General features: G+C 44.2%; 1 protein-coding gene across 1 annotated transcript; it reads left to right on the forward strand.

Annotated features, from left to right (window-relative positions):
* Positions 1–492: 492 nt before the first annotated feature.
* On the forward strand, positions 493–19,146 carry smc3 (structural maintenance of chromosomes 3). Its single transcript, XM_062564353.1, has 29 exons — positions 493–670; positions 1,299–1,374; positions 1,549–1,587; positions 1,695–1,762; positions 2,010–2,081; positions 2,460–2,539; positions 2,638–2,716; positions 3,217–3,334; positions 3,519–3,694; positions 3,846–3,926; positions 4,092–4,256; positions 5,409–5,530; positions 5,826–6,039; positions 6,277–6,380; positions 7,419–7,518; positions 8,310–8,470; positions 8,704–8,845; positions 9,033–9,183; positions 9,367–9,517; positions 12,171–12,324; positions 12,398–12,556; positions 13,114–13,221; positions 13,469–13,577; positions 14,582–14,829; positions 16,177–16,389; positions 16,548–16,739; positions 16,929–17,106; positions 17,278–17,384; positions 18,046–19,146. Exons 1-29 carry the CDS (start codon positions 656–658, stop codon positions 18,115–18,117), a joined length of 3,654 nt encoding a protein of 1,217 aa, XP_062420337.1. The 5' UTR covers positions 493–655; the 3' UTR covers positions 18,118–19,146.
* Positions 19,147–20,524: the final 1,378 nt, after the last annotated feature.

Here is a 20,524-nt window from a genome sequence, read left to right on the forward strand (position 1 = left end):
CTGACACACTGACGCCTGGCGTAACGCGGAGCAATATAAAACAAGCTTTTCGGGTAAACAAATTAAATCCAGCCACAGGTGAAGAACTTTAGTGGAATTTGTTGTTAGAAACCGAGGCACATTCAAGAATGAAACATGTCGTTTTCAGGATGATCAGTTTACTACCACTTGGTTGATTGCTTCTTGTTATAAGCCCTTCGGTGCTACGGATGCTTTTCTGTCTTTGGCGCCTAGAAGACAGGGAGCTCGACCGTACCAGCTTCACAAATGGGGATGTAAATAAATAGCGAACGTGTCCAACATGCTATTTTAACATTCGACAGCACAAGACTAAAGGTTAAATTTACATTTATAATAGGTAATTTAGATGTATATTGTCTAATTATATATAGTTATTTTATCTACCACACATCATTTAGTAATATGGCTATTCCTGCAACCCTGTTGCGCACTCAATGGTATGCTCCATTCTATCCCGCCCCCGCCGCCATTTTCCATGTTATTCTCTTAGCCCATACAGTGTTCCACCAATTTTAATGCATCGATTTCTATTATTTTGTTAAGTTTGGGTTATTAAATTCCCGGCTGCTCCCGTATAGTGGAGGAGGGAGCTTATCTCCTAATTCTTCCGAGGAAACCCCTTGTTTAGACCGCCATGTACATCAAACAGGTAAGCTAACGGCCCCCTGACGTCCGTGTGTAGCCGACTCTTAACGTTATTGCTCTGGATGGTTGTGTTAGATATACTGAGGTTGTGCACACATTTTAACTTGAATTACATTGCGCAGCTAATTTAACTCACCCCAAAGACCGTTATAACTTAAAGTCAGTTCTTTAAGGCTACCGGCCTAAATTAATATTGAGTTCAATTGCCCGTCCCCCCACACAGGAAGCTAAGCTAACGCTACGAGGCTAACGCTAGGTTTGCGGATTCATTAGCTAACGTTACTTTGCTATTCTTGCTGCACGTGTATCAATATTTCGACTGTATCCTGTGCGAATATGAGTTTTGGTATTAATGTTGTTGTCAAACGAAGGGTTTATATTGATTTTTGGCAAACTTGCCAACTCGTTGAGGTCCTGAATGAAAAGTGTCACACAGCGTAGCCGCGGGTCAAGGCCCGGTTGATGATAACGTCGCGTGTGATGCTGCGCTGAGCAGATCACGTTACGTTTTAACGTCGAGTCCAACCAAGTACCAATACCGCTGCATTCAGAAATCGTGCCCGGCTCTCTGCCTAAGTCACTTAACGTTACTACGTGTGAAGTTCATCTTATGATCATGCGTCCTTGTGCAGGTCATCATCCAGGGGTTCCGAAGTTACAGGGACCAAACTGTGGTGGACCCGTTTAGTCCGAAGCACAATGTCATCGGTGAGTACGTGCTACGAGGTCTCACACGTGTTTTTGTATTGCATCGAACTTTTTACTATGTTGGTGCCCTGGTATGTACTTTGAATGAAGACACCGCACTAACACAATTTGCGTGGGCTGTTTACCAAAATCACGTATCATGTTCTCACTGTATGTTTTTTTTGTCTGTTACAGTTGGACGAAATGGGTCAGGAAAAAGTAACTTTTTCTATGGTAAGTCCCCTTCAATTAGTGTTTCCATAAAGCAGTCAAACAGGGTCTCTTCTGTGTAACGTTGGTTATTTTTGTTGTGTAAAGCTCTTTTTCCACTGCTTCTTTAGCCATCCAGTTTGTGCTCAGCGATGAGTTCAGCCACCTGCGACCCGAACAGCGCCTGGCCTTGCTCCATGTGAGTTCAAGCAGATGTCACACTACCGATCTTCTCTTTGGGAATTGTTCCCTGACACAGTGGTTGTGTAGAAATTGCATGCTTTACATGTTTCGACTTTTGTAACTTCCTAATAACTGGTTTAGTACCAAAGTCTAGTTGCCTTTCTGTTAAACATGTGATTTTTTTCCTGTAAGAATGACAAACATATTTTAACATCCATGGTAATTAAAAAATAAATTGTGATTTTTGTTCCCCGTCACTCTAGGAGGGAACTGGTCCTCGTGTCATCTCGGCTTTTGTGGAGATTATATTTGACAATTCTGACAACCGGCTGCCGGTAGGAATAGCAAACATTTCATATTCACCCTATTAGTATTATTAATGTCAATGCAGACCAACTGATTGTTTCTTTCCAACTTGATTTGTACCAAGACTCTTTAATGTTCGCATTACATTTGGCAAAAGTACCATTATTGGCTACTTATTGGTATTGGCTACACCTTTTTTAAAACAACATCCAACATATTTTCCAGGGGAAATGGAACGTCATCCCTATATTGTGTTGTTGAGTTGAAGTTGAGATGAAGGTTGGATGTTTGCAGAACTCAAAACGAAGCCAAGGATTTCTGCCTAATACTACTGTGACATAATTCCAATTCTGCTGCTGTGTACGAATCTCCTTGTCACCGGGGACCGCTTTGTCTTCCTCCCTCAGATCGACAAAGAGGAAGTCTCCCTCCGTCGCGTCATTGGCGCAAAGAAGGACCAGTACTTTCTAGACAAGAAGATGGTTACGTAAGTATCACTGTGGGTGGGCAATGCCTTTTAATCATAGGAAATAACGCTGTGAATCCATATAATTGTTTGTCTGATGGTGACGGTGATTGTTGCAGTAAGAATGACGTCATGAACCTTCTGGAGAGTGCTGGCTTTTCACGCAGCAACCCATACTACATCGTCAAACAGGGAAAGGTGAGAAAGGAGTGGGTGCCAGCCTCACACTTGTTAAAAGCATAATAGTTAATTTCACAGTGTTATGCTTTGGTGTATTCAAGCCGAGCTGTAAAAAGAGTTCCTACTGTACCTAGATGGATGTTCTAACAGGATTTAGTGATAAATAAGCAATACGCATCTGCTAAGACATTTATCAAATTTCATATTTTGTAAAAACTAATTCTCTCACTGACAATATTGCTTTCTTAAATGTAACATTTCTAAAGATTGATCAAAATAGTTTATTCTTCATTATCAGGGAGGTCTTGCAGACATTTAACTGCACCATAAATTCCTTTTATGTATATATGCCACAATTACAAAATATTATAGAAATCTTTTTTTAAATGTACTACATCAATGCGGGGAAGCACAACAGAGTGAATACAATGTAAAACTAATAACAGACATCACATAATTGAATATTGTTATTTCCTTTGCGTTGCATCTCATGTATTATAATTTCAATGTTTATGCAGATCAACCAAATGGCCACAGCGCCGGACTCCCAACGTTTGAAGCTCCTGAGGGAGGTGGCAGGCACTCGGGTGTATGATGAGCGCAAAGAGGAGAGCATTTCGCTCATGAAGGAGACGGGTAAGCGCTTCTGAACATTATCGTCTCGCGTGCCGTTATTGAAGACTGTTGCGTTACGATTTGCCTTGACACAGCATTCGTCCTTAAATTATAGTCATTAAGCAATTCCAGTCAAAGAAGTTAAGTGTGCAGTTAGTAGTGATTTTCAAAAACAACCCTGTGTGTTTTTGTATGTGTTCCTCAGAGGGGAAGCGGGAGAAGATCAATGAGCTGTTGAAGTACATTGAGGAGCGTCTTCACACCCTGGAGGATGAGAAAGAGGAGCTGGCTCAGTACCAGAAGTGGGACAAGATGAGAAGAGCCTTGGAGTACACCATCTACAACCAGGAGCTCAACGAAACCCGCGCCAAACTGGATGAGGTAACCTACAAATTATTTTGTATGCACAGAGTAAAAGTTAATGGGTAGACAAATGAGGAACCCTTGCTTCAACCAGCATGTGGTCGAAACATTTCGTCCTCTGCTGAATACACATTCAGTACCGAGACTTTTTGGCTGTTTCTTTTTCTAGCTTTCCAGCAAGAGAGAGACCTGTGGCGACAAATCCAGACAGCTGCGTGATGCTCAGCAAGATGCCCGAGACAAAGTCGAGGTAAAGAATTCCCATCTTCAAAAAGAAAAAGTCACATTGTCATGTCCTCACGATACTTGTTTGTATGTCCTATCGTAGCACTGAAGGGGAAGTAAGTCGTCACATTTATGCTCCTTTGACTTCAAATTCACAACCTGTTTCTTTATTTTGGCTCGCTTTCTCTAGGAGACGGAGCGTGTTGTGCGAGAACTAAAGTCCAAGATCTCCGCCATGAAGGAGGAAAGGGAGCAACTGTCGGCCGAGCGCCAGGAGCAGATCAAGCAGCGGACCAAGCTTGAACTGAAGACCAAGGACCTGCAGGACGAGCTGGCAGGCAACAGCGAACAGAGGGTACGGAAGCCTCCCATCTGCGTCACTCTGCACACGTGATGCTCCACCGCCAGCAACCCCCCCTCCAACCTTCCTCTTTCCCTGCACCACGCTTATATGTAGATTAGGATGGTCGTCTGTTCATCACCCTCTATACGCATTCGAGTGGCCAGTAACGCCTCACAGTTCGTGAAAACTCAAGTCCAGCATTTGGCTTTATTTTATTTTCTCATTCATTTAATTTACAAACGTGCTATTTTGAGTCTTCAAAAAATTAAAATGCGGGTTTGGCTTGTCGTATTCCGACGAGACCGTTTGTAGCGCTGTATCTTTCAGAAGGACCTTTCTTCTGAGGTGGCCCCAGCCTGTGAATCAGCTCCACTGCACATCACTGGCAGGTAGTTGTGTGTACGGAGCTGGCACCAATCACTCTCCATATGGCTGTGTGTTTGGTTGTGTACACAATACGAGAACAAGGAACGATATTCATACATCAAGGCTTTATTGGCTGAGTGCGTGTATGTGTGTGGTGGCCATGATGGGTCCCGGGCACCATGCTGGCAGTTGGTTGGATTGAGTCCACCTGGCTGCAGCGGGTGGCGCAGCAGCCAAGACTTATTGGAGCAAAAATTAAAAACAAAGGGAAGCAGAATTCCGTCATAAGCCGCTGATGGTTTCTGATGAGATGGCATTGAGACAAGAGAACAGATTCAAACTTGTGTGATGGAATAAAACACCACCACCACCCGCACTGTCAGAATTAAGAGCCACTGAGTAGGTCTGCTTTTGGGGAGACCCAGGAGAAAGCTAAGACTCTTGCATTCCTATTTCCTACATTAATTATTAATGTGTCCAGAGTACAATGTTGTAGTAATAGTAGTAGTGGCTGTTTTTGCCGTTGTGATGGCGGTTTAGTGATTGAAGGTGGAATTCATGACAACGTGCTAAGCATGCGCGCACATCTGTTGCGCAACTCCACCTTGCATGATAAAGAGAGCAGATGATAATGTAAACATTTGTCCATGTAGAGACCGAAATAACAAGGTATAAACCTGGTCTTTTCTATTTTGTGCGCTAAATACAAAATAAAACTAAAGAAAATAAACTTCTAGGTTTACACCCTAATGTAATGTTTGAATGTTTATTGTAAAATCTCCAACCTTGCTCTTTCAGAAACGCCTGTTGAAGGAGCGGCAGAAGCTGCTGGAGAAAATCGAAGAGAAACAAAAAGAGCTGCAGGAGACCGAACCAAAATTTAACATGGTCAAGGAGAAAGAGGAGCGGGGCATATCCAGGTGGGGATGACGCATCCTCAGAGTGGCCCGTTGAGTCGCCGATGACCAGTTGTCCCTCGATGAGCCGTGCATCCATTTTGAATTAATTGAGATAGCGAGAGACGGAGAGGTGGATGAGTCTCCTACTAAGTAGTTTGTCATGTAACCCTTTTTGAATCACCATTTGAAGAGGTGGTGACCCTGAAATCTCTCACCCCTGTAGGTCCCCTTTTAAAAACTGCTGCTTACGTGTGACAATGCTATTGTCTGTGAACATCTGATGTATGAACTTGAATGGCTTTCCACCTCCCTCCAGACTGGCCCAGGCCACGCAGGAGAGGACCGACCTGTACGCCAAGCAGGGCCGTGGCAGCCAGTTCACTTCTAAAGAGGAGAGGGACAAGTGGATTAAGAAGGAGTTGAAGTCTCTGGACCAGGCCATCAATGATAAAAAGAGGCAGATTGCAGCCATCCACAAAGACCTGGAGGACACAGAGACCAGCAAGGAGAAGAACCTTGAGCAGTACAATGTATGTTTTAGAGATGAGATGATATAACCTGTTCTGTCACCTTACACCATGTTGGATTTGTGGGTTTTAATCTTGATGATTAGCTAAAGTTAAGTCACATTGTCAATTCTTGGTTTATTTAACAGGACATGTTAAATGCAACGGCTTGTCATGTAATTCCTCTTAAAGGTTTCTGCTCTTTAATCCAACCTTTGGTCAGCTGAGTGGATCTCACCCACTTCCCACTCGTCTCTTTAGAAACTCGATCAAGATCTAAATGAAGTCAAGACCCGCGTTGAGGAGCTGGATAAAAAGTATTATGAAGTGAAGAACAGGAAAGACGAGCTGCAGAGCGAAAGAAAGTAAGAACCTCGTCCTTTGCCCTCACCTTTGACTCAAGTGACAGTTCCAACTTGTCTCGTGCTCCAACGTCCCTGTTTTTGTGTGTAATTTTGCACAAGTTGGCCTCACTTGATTGAGATCATGTTAAGCTTTTCTCACACTGTTTTAATAATCCTCATTGTTGATCATTTTTCAGATCAATGAAAAATAATTGATTGGTCGATTTTCTCAAAAACCACGATGAAGTCTTAAAATGTCTTTTCTTTCAACAACTCAAAAGTCTTAGTTTAAGAAACCAGTTAATATATTTATATTTCAAAGCTGGAATCAAAAGTTGAAAATCCCCCCCCCTCAAAAAACAATGTTTCCATCATTTAAGTATTTGAGTTAGATTAGTACAGTTGTTTGGAGGAATCACTTGCCTGAAATTGAGGCACTTGATCAAGGATTCCATAAAATGAATATTGGACGATAACTAAATGAAACGGATTAGATGAGTAGCGTAGTACTGTTCTAGTGTTTGTGTGGTATTGAATCCACCCTCCAGTTCACTGTGATCCATTGTTCAGCTGCAGTGCGTGAAAAGGCAGCATAATGACACCTTTGATACAAGGACGTGCAGAAACGACAGCTGCGCCGCTATTAGAAGTGAATGATCAAAAAATATGAACAGAAATTAGCCTAATGGAAACGGGAGGAGACGGTTTTATTCTTTTAATTATTTAAATGTGATTATTTACTGCAAATTAAGTGACTTTATTGAGTCACATCTAAATTATTTGAAATAATAAAAAAATAAAAATGAATAAAATATTATTTTAATATTATAATAAAAATACAAATAAATTGAGTGAATACTCACTGAATATCTGCAATTAAATTAAATTATTTACACCAGAATGACTTTGAAAAATGAGCACACTGTAATGGTTGTCTTTTAGATGTTTTTTTTTTACCACCCCCTGACCTCATCTTGTGTGAGTATCAGGGCGGGCGTCGGGTTCTGGTCTTTGTGGTGACATAAGTGAGGAGGTGTGTGTGACTGTGTGTCTGTCCAGCTACCTGTGGCGGGAGGAGAACGCAGAGCAGCAGGCCCTGGCAGCCAAACGAGAGGACCTGGAGAAGAAGCAGCAGCTCCTCCGAGCGGCCACTGGCAAGGTCCGTGTCACTGTTCGCGACTGCGTCATTATTGACCGCCATGATGCACCCTCGCAATACATAATACTTCCCTCTGGGGGGGAAAAGTGAAAGATGGGGCTGTGAGAGGGAGAGAGAGAGAGAGAGAGAGAGAGAGAAGGCACAGAAATAGAAATGTCAGAGGATTGATGGACCTTGATGACAACTCGATGTTACCAGGCTAGTGTCTTAAAACATGCAAACGCTCACACTTGGAAACGGTAAGTGAGGATCAATCAAACCCCAAGTGAAGCCACCTGAATCCCGGGAAGGACTCGCTTTGTGACTCAGCCAGTTGTCAGGATCGGTACATCAAGTGGAATCATTCATCTGCCTCGCTGCTGGCACCTAATCACAGCCAGCTAAAGTTACACATGACTCACTGCCCGCGTCCTCATCCAGTACCTGCCAGTCGTTTCTTCTGAGCAGATACATCAATCAAATATCTCTGCTGCGAATAAAAGAGGCTTTTTGTGGCTTCATGGTTTTTATTTTAGTGTCATTGGTCCCAGCTGATTCATTCTCTCCAACAGGATGGACTCCGCTCACCTTCTAATATTCATAGTTTATAGTGTTCACATTATTTCTTCTGCAACATCCCTCTCGAATTATTTTATTTTACTTCAGAGAAGAGATCACAAAAAAATTACCTTTTGTGAGAACATAATGATAATGACGTTGAATGTTTTTTGTATTTCATTTATATCTTAACGGTTCAACATGATGGCTTTTGTGTTGTTTGAAGTCTCATGTTAATTCCCGTGGTCACCCAGGCTATTCTGAACGGAATCGACAGCATTAACAAAGTGCTCGAGCATTTCCGTCGGAAGGGCATCAACCAGCACGTCATCAACGGTTACCACGGCATCGTCATGAACAACTTTGAGTGCGAGCCTGCTTTCTACACCTGTGTGGAGGTGACTGCTGGCACCAGGTGAGGACTGCCTTTTGCATACAGTTTGCTCTTGGTTTGCATTGTTTTCAATTAATAATGTCACAACCTAACAGGGGTGACTCATAGGAACAGATGTATATTTTCTGTTTTAAAAGAGGTACAGATATTTTCTGTTTGCAGTGACTCAGCCCTGATTTATAGTTGGAGGGGCCGTATGACGAACATCTACATCTATTTAAATCTTTTTATTGTTGCTTCCTGCTGTCTGCCAGACTGTTCTATCACATTGTGGAAACTGACGAGGTCAGCACCAAAATACTGATGGAGTTCAATAAAATGAACCTGCCTGGAGAAGTCACATTCCTGCCCCTGACCAAGCTGGACGTCAGGGACACCGCCTACCCAGAGACCAACGTAAGGGACATGCAGGAATGGCTTCTGATTCTGTAGGCTGTGCATTTAATAGGAATCTAATGAATTAATCCTCTTAATCACCCTGTGAGACATGAGGACAACCCGAACACGTGTTCCACTACCACGCACGGCTCTTGTGTCGTATTCGCCACATTTCGTTCATACCAAAGTGTCTCTGCCCCATCAGGACGCCATCCCCATGATCAGCAAGCTGCGCTACAGCAACACCTTCGACAAGGCCTTCAAGCACGTATTTGGGAAGACTCTTATATGTCGCAGCATGGAGGTTTCCACCCAGCTGGCCAGAGCTTTCACTATGGACTGCATAACTCTTGAGGGTAAGAGAGCCTCTGACGGACAGTACTGTGTACACCGTATTTAGGAAATAAAAATACACGCACAAAATAAATGAACTTTCAGTCCAAAAGATAGACTGCTACAAAACATAGCTAACACTGGAATATATTTATATATTGTGTGAATATCTTTCTGCATTAGTACACTGTGTTGTGACCTTCTAGGTGACCAGGTCAGCCACCGGGGAGCTCTGACAGGAGGCTACTACGATACCAGAAAGTCTCGCCTAGAGCTGCAGAAAGACATGAGAAAGGCCGAGGAGGAGCTGGGGGAGCTGGAGGCCAAGCTCAACGAGAACCTGCGCCGGAACATTGAACATATCCTTTCAATTACATCTTATCAAGATCCGTAGGTGGCCACAGGAACTTGCTGGCTTCATGAGCTCTGCATTGGGAAGTCAGAACACATAACTGAATGGCTAGATTTGCTGCAGGCAGACGGTGTTGCAGTATTACTTCCAATGGAAGTCTAGTCATGCAATTCAGATACTTCCATTTAATACACTCTGTTCACTTTGTTTTTGCATTGTGCAACTTTTGTCCTAAATTCAGGAGAAGAGAAAGTTCCAGCTGACCTGCAGTTCTGTTAGTTTGTCCCAGATTGTGCATAACAACTGAATAATGCTTCTCCTGGTTTAGCTTTTACTCTGGGGACAGAAAGCAGAGCGCTTCCGTCCACTTTAGAGGTCTGGATGATTCATAATGTACCAGAGGATCCAAAATGTAACCATTCAGGGCTTTTTTAACAAACAGCAGTATTTTTTCTAAATCTATTCTTTAGAAGATAGGTAGCCAGTGTGAAGACATGAGGAGGGATGCTTTACGGACTCTAAACTGGATGGTTTTCTAAATCAAAAGAAGCTGTCTTTTCCATATTTTAAGGAGGCATATGGAGACATTTTTCAAGTATTTGAGTCTACTGACAATCAACGTATGGACAATTCTGCTTGGAATTAGTCTCTTTTATCATTGCTGTATTATTGAGGCGATCACAGATTTGCTTTGTAATTGTCTTAATCTGGCTATTGTCATTCAATTGAGATTTCACCACAACACCTACATTTCTGGTTTGGTCTTAAACGTTGGTGATGGAATGTGAGCGCTGACTAATCTTCATTCCCCACCTGCTCCAGAAATCGTAACTTCAGTGTTGTCTTTGTTTAATTAAAGATCATTCTGGCAGAGCCGCTTGTTGAAGTGTTCAGAGCTCTTAGTCGGGGCTCGTATTGGACCAGAGTCCACTGTGATATGCTTTTTTAGTACTCGTGGTGAACTGCATTGTGCCATATTTGTCCATGCGAATGCAATCTTTCTTCCTTTTTTACTGTTGACGTACTTACACATATTTGAGTTTTCATAACTGATATGTCTATATATTTTTAAAGGACAGTTGGCAGTGGAGGTCGAGCTTCCGATTGTTGAATTGTGTAAAACCGCAAGTGTGGCGAAGTAGCTACATGTGGTATTTGTGTGTTGTGTGATGGAGATGGGAAATATGTCTCCAGACTCACATTCTCTGTTGATAGCAAAGTATATTAATTCATAGGCCACCAGCAGACGCTCCTGTGTCAGAGAGAAGTCATAACCCCCCCCCCCCCCCCCCCCCCCCCCTCGGCCACAGTTCGATGCCACATTGTCTTTTCGACGTGGATTAAATGTGTCTCTTATGGAGCCACCTCAGCCAGCAGGAGGCGGACCCAGGTGCAGCGAGAGGGACTAAGCGAGGGAAGGAAGATTACTTTGTGTTGGGTCATACCGGCCAGAGCCATGACTCACTCCCGGACAGTCGATGAAAGCAGGACGGGCGGCTCAGAGGGGGATTTGGGTTTGCTAGTGACCTATGTTTATGAACATGGTCACTTCCGCCCAGGAGTGATTGCGTATGTGTGTTTGCACACCTGCGTGATTGCATTTAGCTTCTCACTCACAGCCAGCACCGTGCAATGAGTGCACCTGGTGATTACGCAGATGTGTGAGTAGGCGGGGGGGCGGATGACTGAGCCGGTGACACGGCGGTGAGTCAGACCCCAGATCAATTATTCAAAGGCTCTTGTTATGCACTCGCCACCTCTGCCCTGTCTGTAAGCATGAAGGGACACTGAAGCCCTCACACATCCCTCCTGGTAGAATTCGCTTTCGCCTCAGCTGCAGTTCTTATTGACGTGGTTACGTGAAGGGATTTTGGGGCGCCTGTCCCAGTGGCGTGCGTAAACGGTGACATTGTGATGAAGCGCCTTGGGTGGTCGGATGGCTATAAAAACACTTTCCAAGTCCATTTACTAGGTTTTATATTGTGAGAGCTGAAGCAATCATCACAGAGACTGACTTAGTTTATAAATCATTTCATTCAGGACAGTTGGTGACCGGATGCCAGTTGGTTTCCCATGTAGTAAATGATCAAACAACCTTAAACAATCATCTCAGTCAGTCCCGTCTCTAACGTTCGGTCGTGCTTGGAAAGGAAAAAATAATTAATTAATTGGCTTCGGTGTTGCTTGAGTCATGTTAAACCTCAAAGCATTGTGGTTCAGCCGGTCAATCAATACGCTCATTGAAGAGATGTCGAGTCCCCTTTAACTCTCTGCCTTGAAGCCAATGATGTCAGCGTCTTCCCTCGGAAAGTGGTCGATCCACTTATTGAGGCACTCTTGAGTTCATTTAAGAAGCTTATGGGCCTGTTAGCTTTTTATGCTTAGATGCCGCTAGAGGTCTGTTTCTTCTTTTATTGTCTTTTTAGTCCTGCAAAGCACAGGCCACGTGCAGTCATTCTCAACATGCTTGCAATCTATTCACTTCCGTATCTGAATTAAGGGATTGAGGATTTGAGATATTGGGCTACATAAACATTATTGACTCACACTAGTGGACAAAAGCAACACCGATAATGTAGTACAGTGGGTCACTAACAGTCGGGATATAAGAAGCTAAAGTTTTGCTCGTGGCCTTATACTTCCTTAATCGTGGCCTGCACGCATCAACAATGAGATCGACCAACTGATGAATCAGATGCAGCAGATCGAGACGCAGCAGAGGAAGTTTAAGGCATCCAGAGACAGTATTCTGTCTGAGATGAAGATGCTGAAGGAGAAGAGGCAGCAGTCAGAGAAAACCTTCATGCCAAAGGTGATCACAGCAACAAGGGCGTCATTTGCACACGGCCTGTGCGGTCCACTAATGTCTGACGCTTCCTTTCCAGCAACGCAGTCTCCAAAGTCTGGAGGCCAGCCTGCACGCCATGGAGTCCACCAGGGAGTCGCTAAAGGCCGAGCTCGGTACAGACCTGCTCTCTCAGCTCAGCCTGGAGGACCAGAGGCGCGTCGACGACCTCAACGACGAGATCCGTCAACTGCAGCAGGTTGTTAAACGGCTCGGATAGAGACGTGTCTGCTTCTTTATTTATGTAAAAAATCCCCCCCAAATATACAGTGATATAGATCTTAGGTCATTGTTGAGCGCGTTACCTGCGTGTTGTTGTTTCTCTTCTCTCTGTAAAATGTGCTCAAATGACCTGAATGAGGTGAGGGTAGTGGGCAGCATCATGTGTGGGTTGTTTCTGTTATCCAGCGCCCCCCCCCCCCCCTCTCCCTCCCTCCCCTACTCGTTCTCTTTCAACGCCAGCTGCACTCAGCTCTCACCTCACAATCCCTCAGCCCCCTTTTGCCCCCCCCGCGCTACTGGCTACAGTTGCACAACAGCTCCGCCCCTGTGCAACGTTGAGCCTTTCATGTTTGGTTCTGCAGTTTTGGCGGTTGTCAGATTCTATTGCTTGCAACATCTCACTTAGTGAGGAGTTATTACCTAAAGGAATGCAACCACGCGGGTCATTATTCACCAGGGACGTTGAGATTAAACAGTGTTCAGTGCATGCATTTGTATTGTATTCTGTGCATTGACCCCTCTATCCGCCCACAGGACAACAGGCAGCTGCTGAATGAGAGGATTAAGCTGGAGGGCATAATGACCAGAGTGGAAACGTATCTCAACGAGAACTTGCGTAAGCGCCTTGACCAAGTGGAGCAGGTACGCTGTCCCTGTTACACTCCTCAGAGGCCAGTCGTGTTACAGCTCTACCTGCAGGATTACGTGTGACTGCACTGCAGTTTTGTTCGGTTTTCTTACGCAAGTCAATCATACAGACTTGCATAACCAAGTGAAAGGTTTTTGTTTTGCAGCTGTTACATGATTCAAAGTACAATGTCCTGAAATTGTGCTGCAAATGGAGCGTCGTCCTGTTTTTGTTGATGTGGCCTAATTTGCGTTGGCACAGGAGCTGAATGAGCTGCGAGAGACTGAGGGAGGCACAGTGCTCACAGCCACAACGTCTGAGCTGGACGGCATCAACAAACGTGTCAAGGATACTCTGGCGCGATCGGACGGTACGCACCGCACCAAAGACACAAGGGCGGTTAAAAACCTGCACACACCTCCCCTTCAACAGAATACGATAGTTCATCCATATCACCACACACACACATTTACACTAAATCTTTGAAGGCCAATTCATTATCTTTAAAATGCATCAAAAAACACACTTGAATGTCGTACTCGTTGCTGGTTTTAGAGCCTTAAATCGATCATTCAGCGAAACAAAGAGCATCGCTATTTTCTGATTTCAATAATAAAAACGGTAGTCCAACAATAGCAGTGGGGAATGTAAAATCCGAACCTGTAGACGGTCCTTGATGCGTCAGTACCACCGGCAGATGGTGAGTGACTGATGGAGTCACAGTCTGCTTGATAACCGCCCAAACTTTTCCACCGACCCTGGTTATCATGTTGCAGTGAGACCCAGACGAGGTGGATGGAAAGCATCCTGAATAGATTTCATTTGAGTGGATTCCTATTTAATCTCTGTCACTACTTGATAAGACCTAGTGACAGCATGACTTTAAGATAAAGTCGGTATTATATCAGTGTTTTGTTCTGGATTGTCAGGAGTTCAAGGAGCAATCAATCAACTCCTTTGATTGATTGCTGACTATTTATGTTAACTTGTTGACATTAAGAACATTTTAAACTCACTATCAGAGCTAAGAGGCAATAAAATATATTCATTTTTTTAATTTGAATCGCTCTCTTTTTAAGTGAAAGGTTAGTGCAGCAGAAATGTCTTTTCAGCGAGGTGAAATGTCATAAAACAATTGAAGCTGAATATTTTTTTGGATAAAACCATTTAGGATTTAAGAATGATAAAATCTGTTTTGACTGTATGTGAAGTGTTGACTGTAGCCTTCACCTTTAGTAGTAGATAAATTGAGTTATTTTGGACATTGAAAGAACATAAAACCTAAATGTGCACAAGGGCTGCTTGTTGTTTGTATACATTGCATTTTCTGCATGTCCATGCACTCACTTACCATCTCCTTCTTCTCTTTCCCAGATCTGGATACTATGGTTGACAAGACCGAGGTGGAGATCAAGGACCACATAAAGAGCATGGAGCGCTGGAAGAACATTGAGAAGGAGCAGAATGACGCCATCAACCACGACACCAAGGAGCTGGAGAAGATGACCAACAGGCAGGGCATGCTGCTCAAGAAGAAGGAGGAGTGCATGAAGAAGATCAGAGAGCTCGGCTCGCTGCCTCAGGAGGCCTTTGAGAAGTACCAGACCCTCACACTCAAACAGGTACTCATAGTGATACTTATTGTCTTCAAAGAGGACCATGATTTTATTTTGTGGTGAAATAATAAAGCCACGGAAAAAAACGCCTTAAAACTGCTCAAGATTCACAAGGTTAAATCTGTTATGAGCTTCCAGTTATATTGTTATATTGTCTGTTCATTGCTGTCTCGTTCTTCCGTTTTTTGCAACTTTTCAACGTAAGCGATGAAATCTAGTCAGTCCTTCTCCAGTGCAAAAATACATCCCAGAGATAGTTAACATGAGGCCTAAGATGGATGAAAGGATTTTCTTTCAACTACAGTTCCTTCATGAAACTGCTCACAAGAAGGTCTGTGGATTATCTTTTAACTGGGTCAGGATTTCTTGAAAGAAACATTGCAGTATGTTTTAGGGCTTTGAGTGCAATATAGTGCCCTAATATTGGAGAGAAAGCAGCCACACCAAAACAATCCAGATAAATGTAATATACAGGTAAGAAGAATAATATATGGATATGAATATTTGGAGTATTTCTCATGATCTACTGACGGTCAGCTTCTCTGCCCAACCATGCTCACTACCTGCATCAGGCCTATGAGTCTAATTATACACACACACACACACACCATAAGACTCCTAAGGAATAAGCCCCAGGTCCAACACATCCCACACTCACCAGTGACTCAGACACTGGATCGTGCTCTGTCTTGGGATATATTTTAAATTTTTTCTTTTATAACCATCTGCCTCTGGGAGACTCAGTTGAGTGGACTTGGCCACGTTGTTTGTGTGTGTGTGTGTGTGCGCGCAAGTGAGAGAGCGAGAGATCTTCGCTCCTTGAAGATGCCAAAAATAGTCATGCACTTTCTCATAAACACTCAACGATGGCGCCGCTGATTGCACGAGTGGGAGAGCGGGCCGGGTAATAATGGCACTTGCTCGTGTTCCCTCGTGTCATTAGTGTTTCAGACGGATGAATTTATAGCTGATAGAGAGTCTGTGGATGATGGAGACTAAGCTGCTTCTTAATCAGGTCATCTTCAGACATGATTAGAATGTAGCAACATGCTTTTAAATACTGAAATGAAGAATTAATCTGAAGTCCCTGTTCAAGTAGACTTTAATACTACCAAGATATCTTTGCAGAACTTTAAATTGATGATGCATAGGTGTGTTGGCAGAAAGCCTTAAATGATTAGTATAAGTTTAGGTTTTTGTTGTGTAATATAAAACCTAAAAATGAATTAATGATACAGGGCAACCTTTTTAAAGAAAACTGAAATGAAAGGAATGAGATGAAAAGCACTTTTCAAGTGAAAGTCGGTGATGATTCATCCCCTAATCCCCCCCCCCCCCCCCCTTCTCCAACAGTTGTTCCGTAAACTGGAGCAGTGCAACACCGAGCTGAAGAAGTACAGCCATGTCAACAAGAAAGCTCTGGACCAGTTCGTCAACTTCTCAGAGCAGAAAGAGAAGCTCATCAAGCGCCAGGACGAGTTGGACCGCGGCCACAAGTCCATCATGGAGCTCATGAACGTCCTTGAGCTGCGCAAGTACGAGGCCATCCAGCTCACCTTCAAACAGGTACGCGGCCCCCGCACAGCTTTACCTCATAAGCAACACATTATTAGTATAAATATGCATTTTGATTGATTTATATATTATGTTCCCTACGTTGACAAACATCTGATGGGTGCTTTAGACGCACACTTTTCAACATGATTTTGTTTTCTTTCCCTTAGGTGTCAAAGAACTTCAGCGAGGTTTTCCTGAAGCTGGTCCCGGGGGGCAAAGCCACGCTGGTGATGAAGAAGGGGGACGCCGAAGGCAGCCAGTCTCAGGATGAGGGAGAGGGAGGTGCGGACAGCGAGAGGGGCTCCAGCTCCCAGAGCAGCGTTCCCTCTGTGGACCAGTTCACAGGAGTCGGCATCAGGGTGAGACGTCAATCATTGGCTTTTTACAACGGCTGATGAATGTCGTTCATTACGATGCTGCCTGGCCATGAGTAATACCGCCTTCTCTCCCCTCTAAACCCAAGCATTGTGCTGATCCCTGAGGTCATCGGTCCCGAAACGCAATACATTGTTAACAGAAGCTGGGTCCTCCCTTGTTGTCGTGCGCAGGTGTCGTTCACGGGGAAGCAGGGCGAGATGAGGGAGATGCAGCAGCTCTCCGGAGGCCAGAAGTCCCTGGTGGCTCTGGCCCTGATCTTCGCCATTCAGAAGTGTGACCCGGCTCCTTTCTACTTGTTTGATGAGATCGATCAGGCCCTGGATGCCCAGCACAGGAAGGCCGTCTCGGGTAAAGAGCTTTGTGTGGTTGCTGCATGTGGGCACGCTGTGTAACAACGTCGTGTGGACTGTGAGTTCTGCCTGGAAACCTTCTAGCTGTACGCCGCGGGCAACATGTGCTAAAGTCTGCACAACAGCCTTTTTTGTCATGGTCTCTCATGGTCCTCCGTGTTCATTTCAGACATGATCGTGGAGCTAGCAGGCCACGCCCAGTTCATCACCACCACCTTCAGGCCGGAGCTGCTGGAGTCCGCTGACAAGTTCTACGGAGTCAAATTCAGAAACAAGGTGAGTCTCCTTCTAATCATTAGTCATGAATGCATTGGTTGGCACATTGACATGCTGTTTCTTACTAGTGGATTGCATTTAGTTAGTCATTATTTTATCGTTTTATAATCATCAACAATGTTCCTGAGGCTCACAAAAACTGTGGGTTTGATCTAAAAAGCACGGCCTCTGCAACCTGATGATGTGCATTTAACGTCCAGCGTTCCTTTAGCTGACCTCCTCGGTGCTCCGTGGATGCACATCTGATCGAATATGACGCTGCAGAGATGTTCGATATTGAGGTTCTTTAGTCATCGCTGTAGAATCCAAAAAATGAGCCGGTTCTGATCTCTGTTGTCATTGGACTCCGAGAGTCGTGCTCTTTAGAAATAAATATATATTGGGAAGATGCCTGTCGGTAAGTTTCCCAACGTTTAGCTTCTGATTTGTAATGATGGAAAGAAGCATCTCCACAGGACCCACAGACTCATTCCATCTGTAGAAATGGTCTCTTATCAATGATTCTTTTTTTCAGTCCACACTCTCTTGGGTTTACAGAGCTGCCTCAGTGAGAACCAAACATTTCCTCTTGTGCTCCGTGCTTTTAATCACATAAATGGTCACTGCTTTGTCTCCAATAAGCCACTGACGGGTCATTAACTGTGTGTGTTTGTGCGTGTAGGTGAGTCACATTGATGTGATCACAGCAGAGCAGGCTAAGGACTTTGTGGAGGATGACACCACCCATGGTTAATGGTTCTCAGCTCTTCACCTTCCTCCTCCTCCAAACCTTCCACAACAGGGCGCAGACACAACTATCTCGGTCCACCAGCCTTTTTCTTTTGTTTAGACTTTTGTTTTAGATCAACTCCTCCTGAGCTTCTAACGCCATCGCCAAAGGTTGAAGTTAAATTGGAAACGGTGTTTTGACATCACCACACCTTGAAATGACTCCTATTTGAGATTTACCTTCGGCATCATTGCAGGCCGATAAAACTACACATTTGAGAAATATCCTCCTTTTTGTTATAAATCTGTGTGCAGGAGACCCATTTTCCCGCCGCGTCGTGTCCCCCCCGCGCTGCATCTGACTAATAACAGAAGTGGGATTGCTTCTACACTGAAAAACAGATGCTCATTTCCTCTAGAGAGGTCTGAAACGGAGTGAAATCCTTTTTTGCGGTTATTGGCCATTTAGAAAGCGACGTGCCAGAGGTGTTACGAGAGGCCTCAGACCTCCTCGACCCTCTCAGGGAGCAAATGGTCTCGTGTACAGTTGAGTTTCGTTATGACTTGGATGAAGATTGTGAAAGCTCAGTGGAGATGGGAGGGTCTCCGCTCATCTGGATTTTTATTGTTTGGTTGCCACTGTTTTGTTTCTGTAATGTATACTCTTCATACTCATTGCTTATATGGCAGAACCAGCCACGTGGATTCAAACGCTTGTGGTTCCTTTTCATGGTTGTGTGTAATTTCCTGTTTTTAGGTAATTCAAGTATATGAAAGTTCTAATTCCATAACACTAGATATCCATTGTGAAACCAGCACAGCTTTCTGAACTTCATCAGTAAATATATTCAAGTGAAGTGATTGAGAGATGGAGAACACGTATTTGGGTCCTGAAATGACTCAAGTAGTACTGGTGCGGTTCTTTTATTTCCTTACTGGATATTTTGTTTGGAATTGAATTCATATGTTGCACCTAGTTTTACACGCTTTCTAAATGTTTTCGTTCATTTTTATGTAACAAGCAAACTTACAAAAAGAATAAAATATTTTAAAACAAACTGTCCGACCCTGTTGCTCCTCTTATTTGGACCACTAGGGGGTGCTGTGCCACCAACTGACATCCCCGCCCATTTGTGCTGTAACCTTTGAGGCAATAGATGGATTATTCAAGAAGACGGATCTCAAATTATTTAGCTGAATTCTTTTAAATACATATTTATGTTCTGACACTATCCTGTTTTATTTGTTTTTTTTTACGGTTCTGACGATAAAGCCCAAAGGGGTCGGCAGCACACCTCACTCTCGCTTTGTTCTCTAGTGTAGTTCCAACCTGCCCCGACCACCTGTCTGAAAGGTGACCTCCTGAGACGTTTCACAGACTCGCGTTGCCTGCGCTGCGTCGCGGCGCTTTAATGGCGTTTAATGGCGTCGCCTGAAGCAGAAACGCATCTCCGGGCTGCTGCTGCGGGGAGAAAACCGATGCGTTTGGCTTGATGCTCTCGGGCCCTGAAGGATCTCGTCTGCTGTGCTGCTCTCCTGCCGCGTCCTCCACAACATTTTAACACTTATGAAAATAGAAGAAAAAAATGCCCCTCGTATCACACCCAAGCTTTTTACTGCTCCGCCATTTTCTCTACCAACCCATTATTCTGGTGTGTACAAGGAAAATGTACTTCCATGTTTTCCATTCCTGCTGGACTGTTCCTCTCAGTGCCAGTGATCCACGATGAAGTTATTTTTAATCCCAGCTATTTTGACAAAACGGTCTTGAGTCAACATCCTTTTTGAAAGGTTTCAGATGCAAAGCAGACGTCAGCGAGTTGATGTTTTGTGAGTGTGAAACACACCAGTCGATACAAAATGTATTCTATATGCATTCTATTGGTCACAGAACAACATGGTGTTTAAGTTATAGAAGAATTCAATTGTTTGGATTTTGAGTGAATTTTGGTATCCAATTTAGACTTCATTGCAAAACCACATATAAAAATGCTGTAAAAGCAAGAGGCCAATCAGAGACATAACGATATTCATTCTCTGCACTTTTATCCCATGTTTTTTTACATTTTTATTCCGTTGTTTTCCTTCTACATGTTTAACATCCACATCGCCGTCTTTCTGCTGACGTTAAATTTGAGCCACGCCGACCTCTTGAGTCGGTGGGTTAAAAGCGCTGCCAAGGCGTCTGTGACATGGACCCCCCCTCCTCCCTGCGGGGGGGGGCTGTGACATTGACCCCCCTCCTCCCTGCGGGGGGGCTGTGACATGGACCCCCCCTCCTCCCTGCGGGGGGGCTGTGACATGGACCCCCCCTCCTCCCTGCGGGGGGGCGGCCTCCACATCTGTGGCTCTGCCAGGTATTAACCAGCATGCTCGCCAGGTCAGCTGATGATGAAAGATCAGCCGTGTTCTCACCGTGGTTTCAACTTCCC

The sequence above is a fragment of the Pungitius pungitius genome, chromosome 9 (genome assembly GCF_949316345.1).
Source record: "Pungitius pungitius chromosome 9, fPunPun2.1, whole genome shotgun sequence".
Taxonomy (NCBI): domain Eukaryota; kingdom Metazoa; phylum Chordata; class Actinopteri; order Perciformes; family Gasterosteidae; genus Pungitius; species Pungitius pungitius.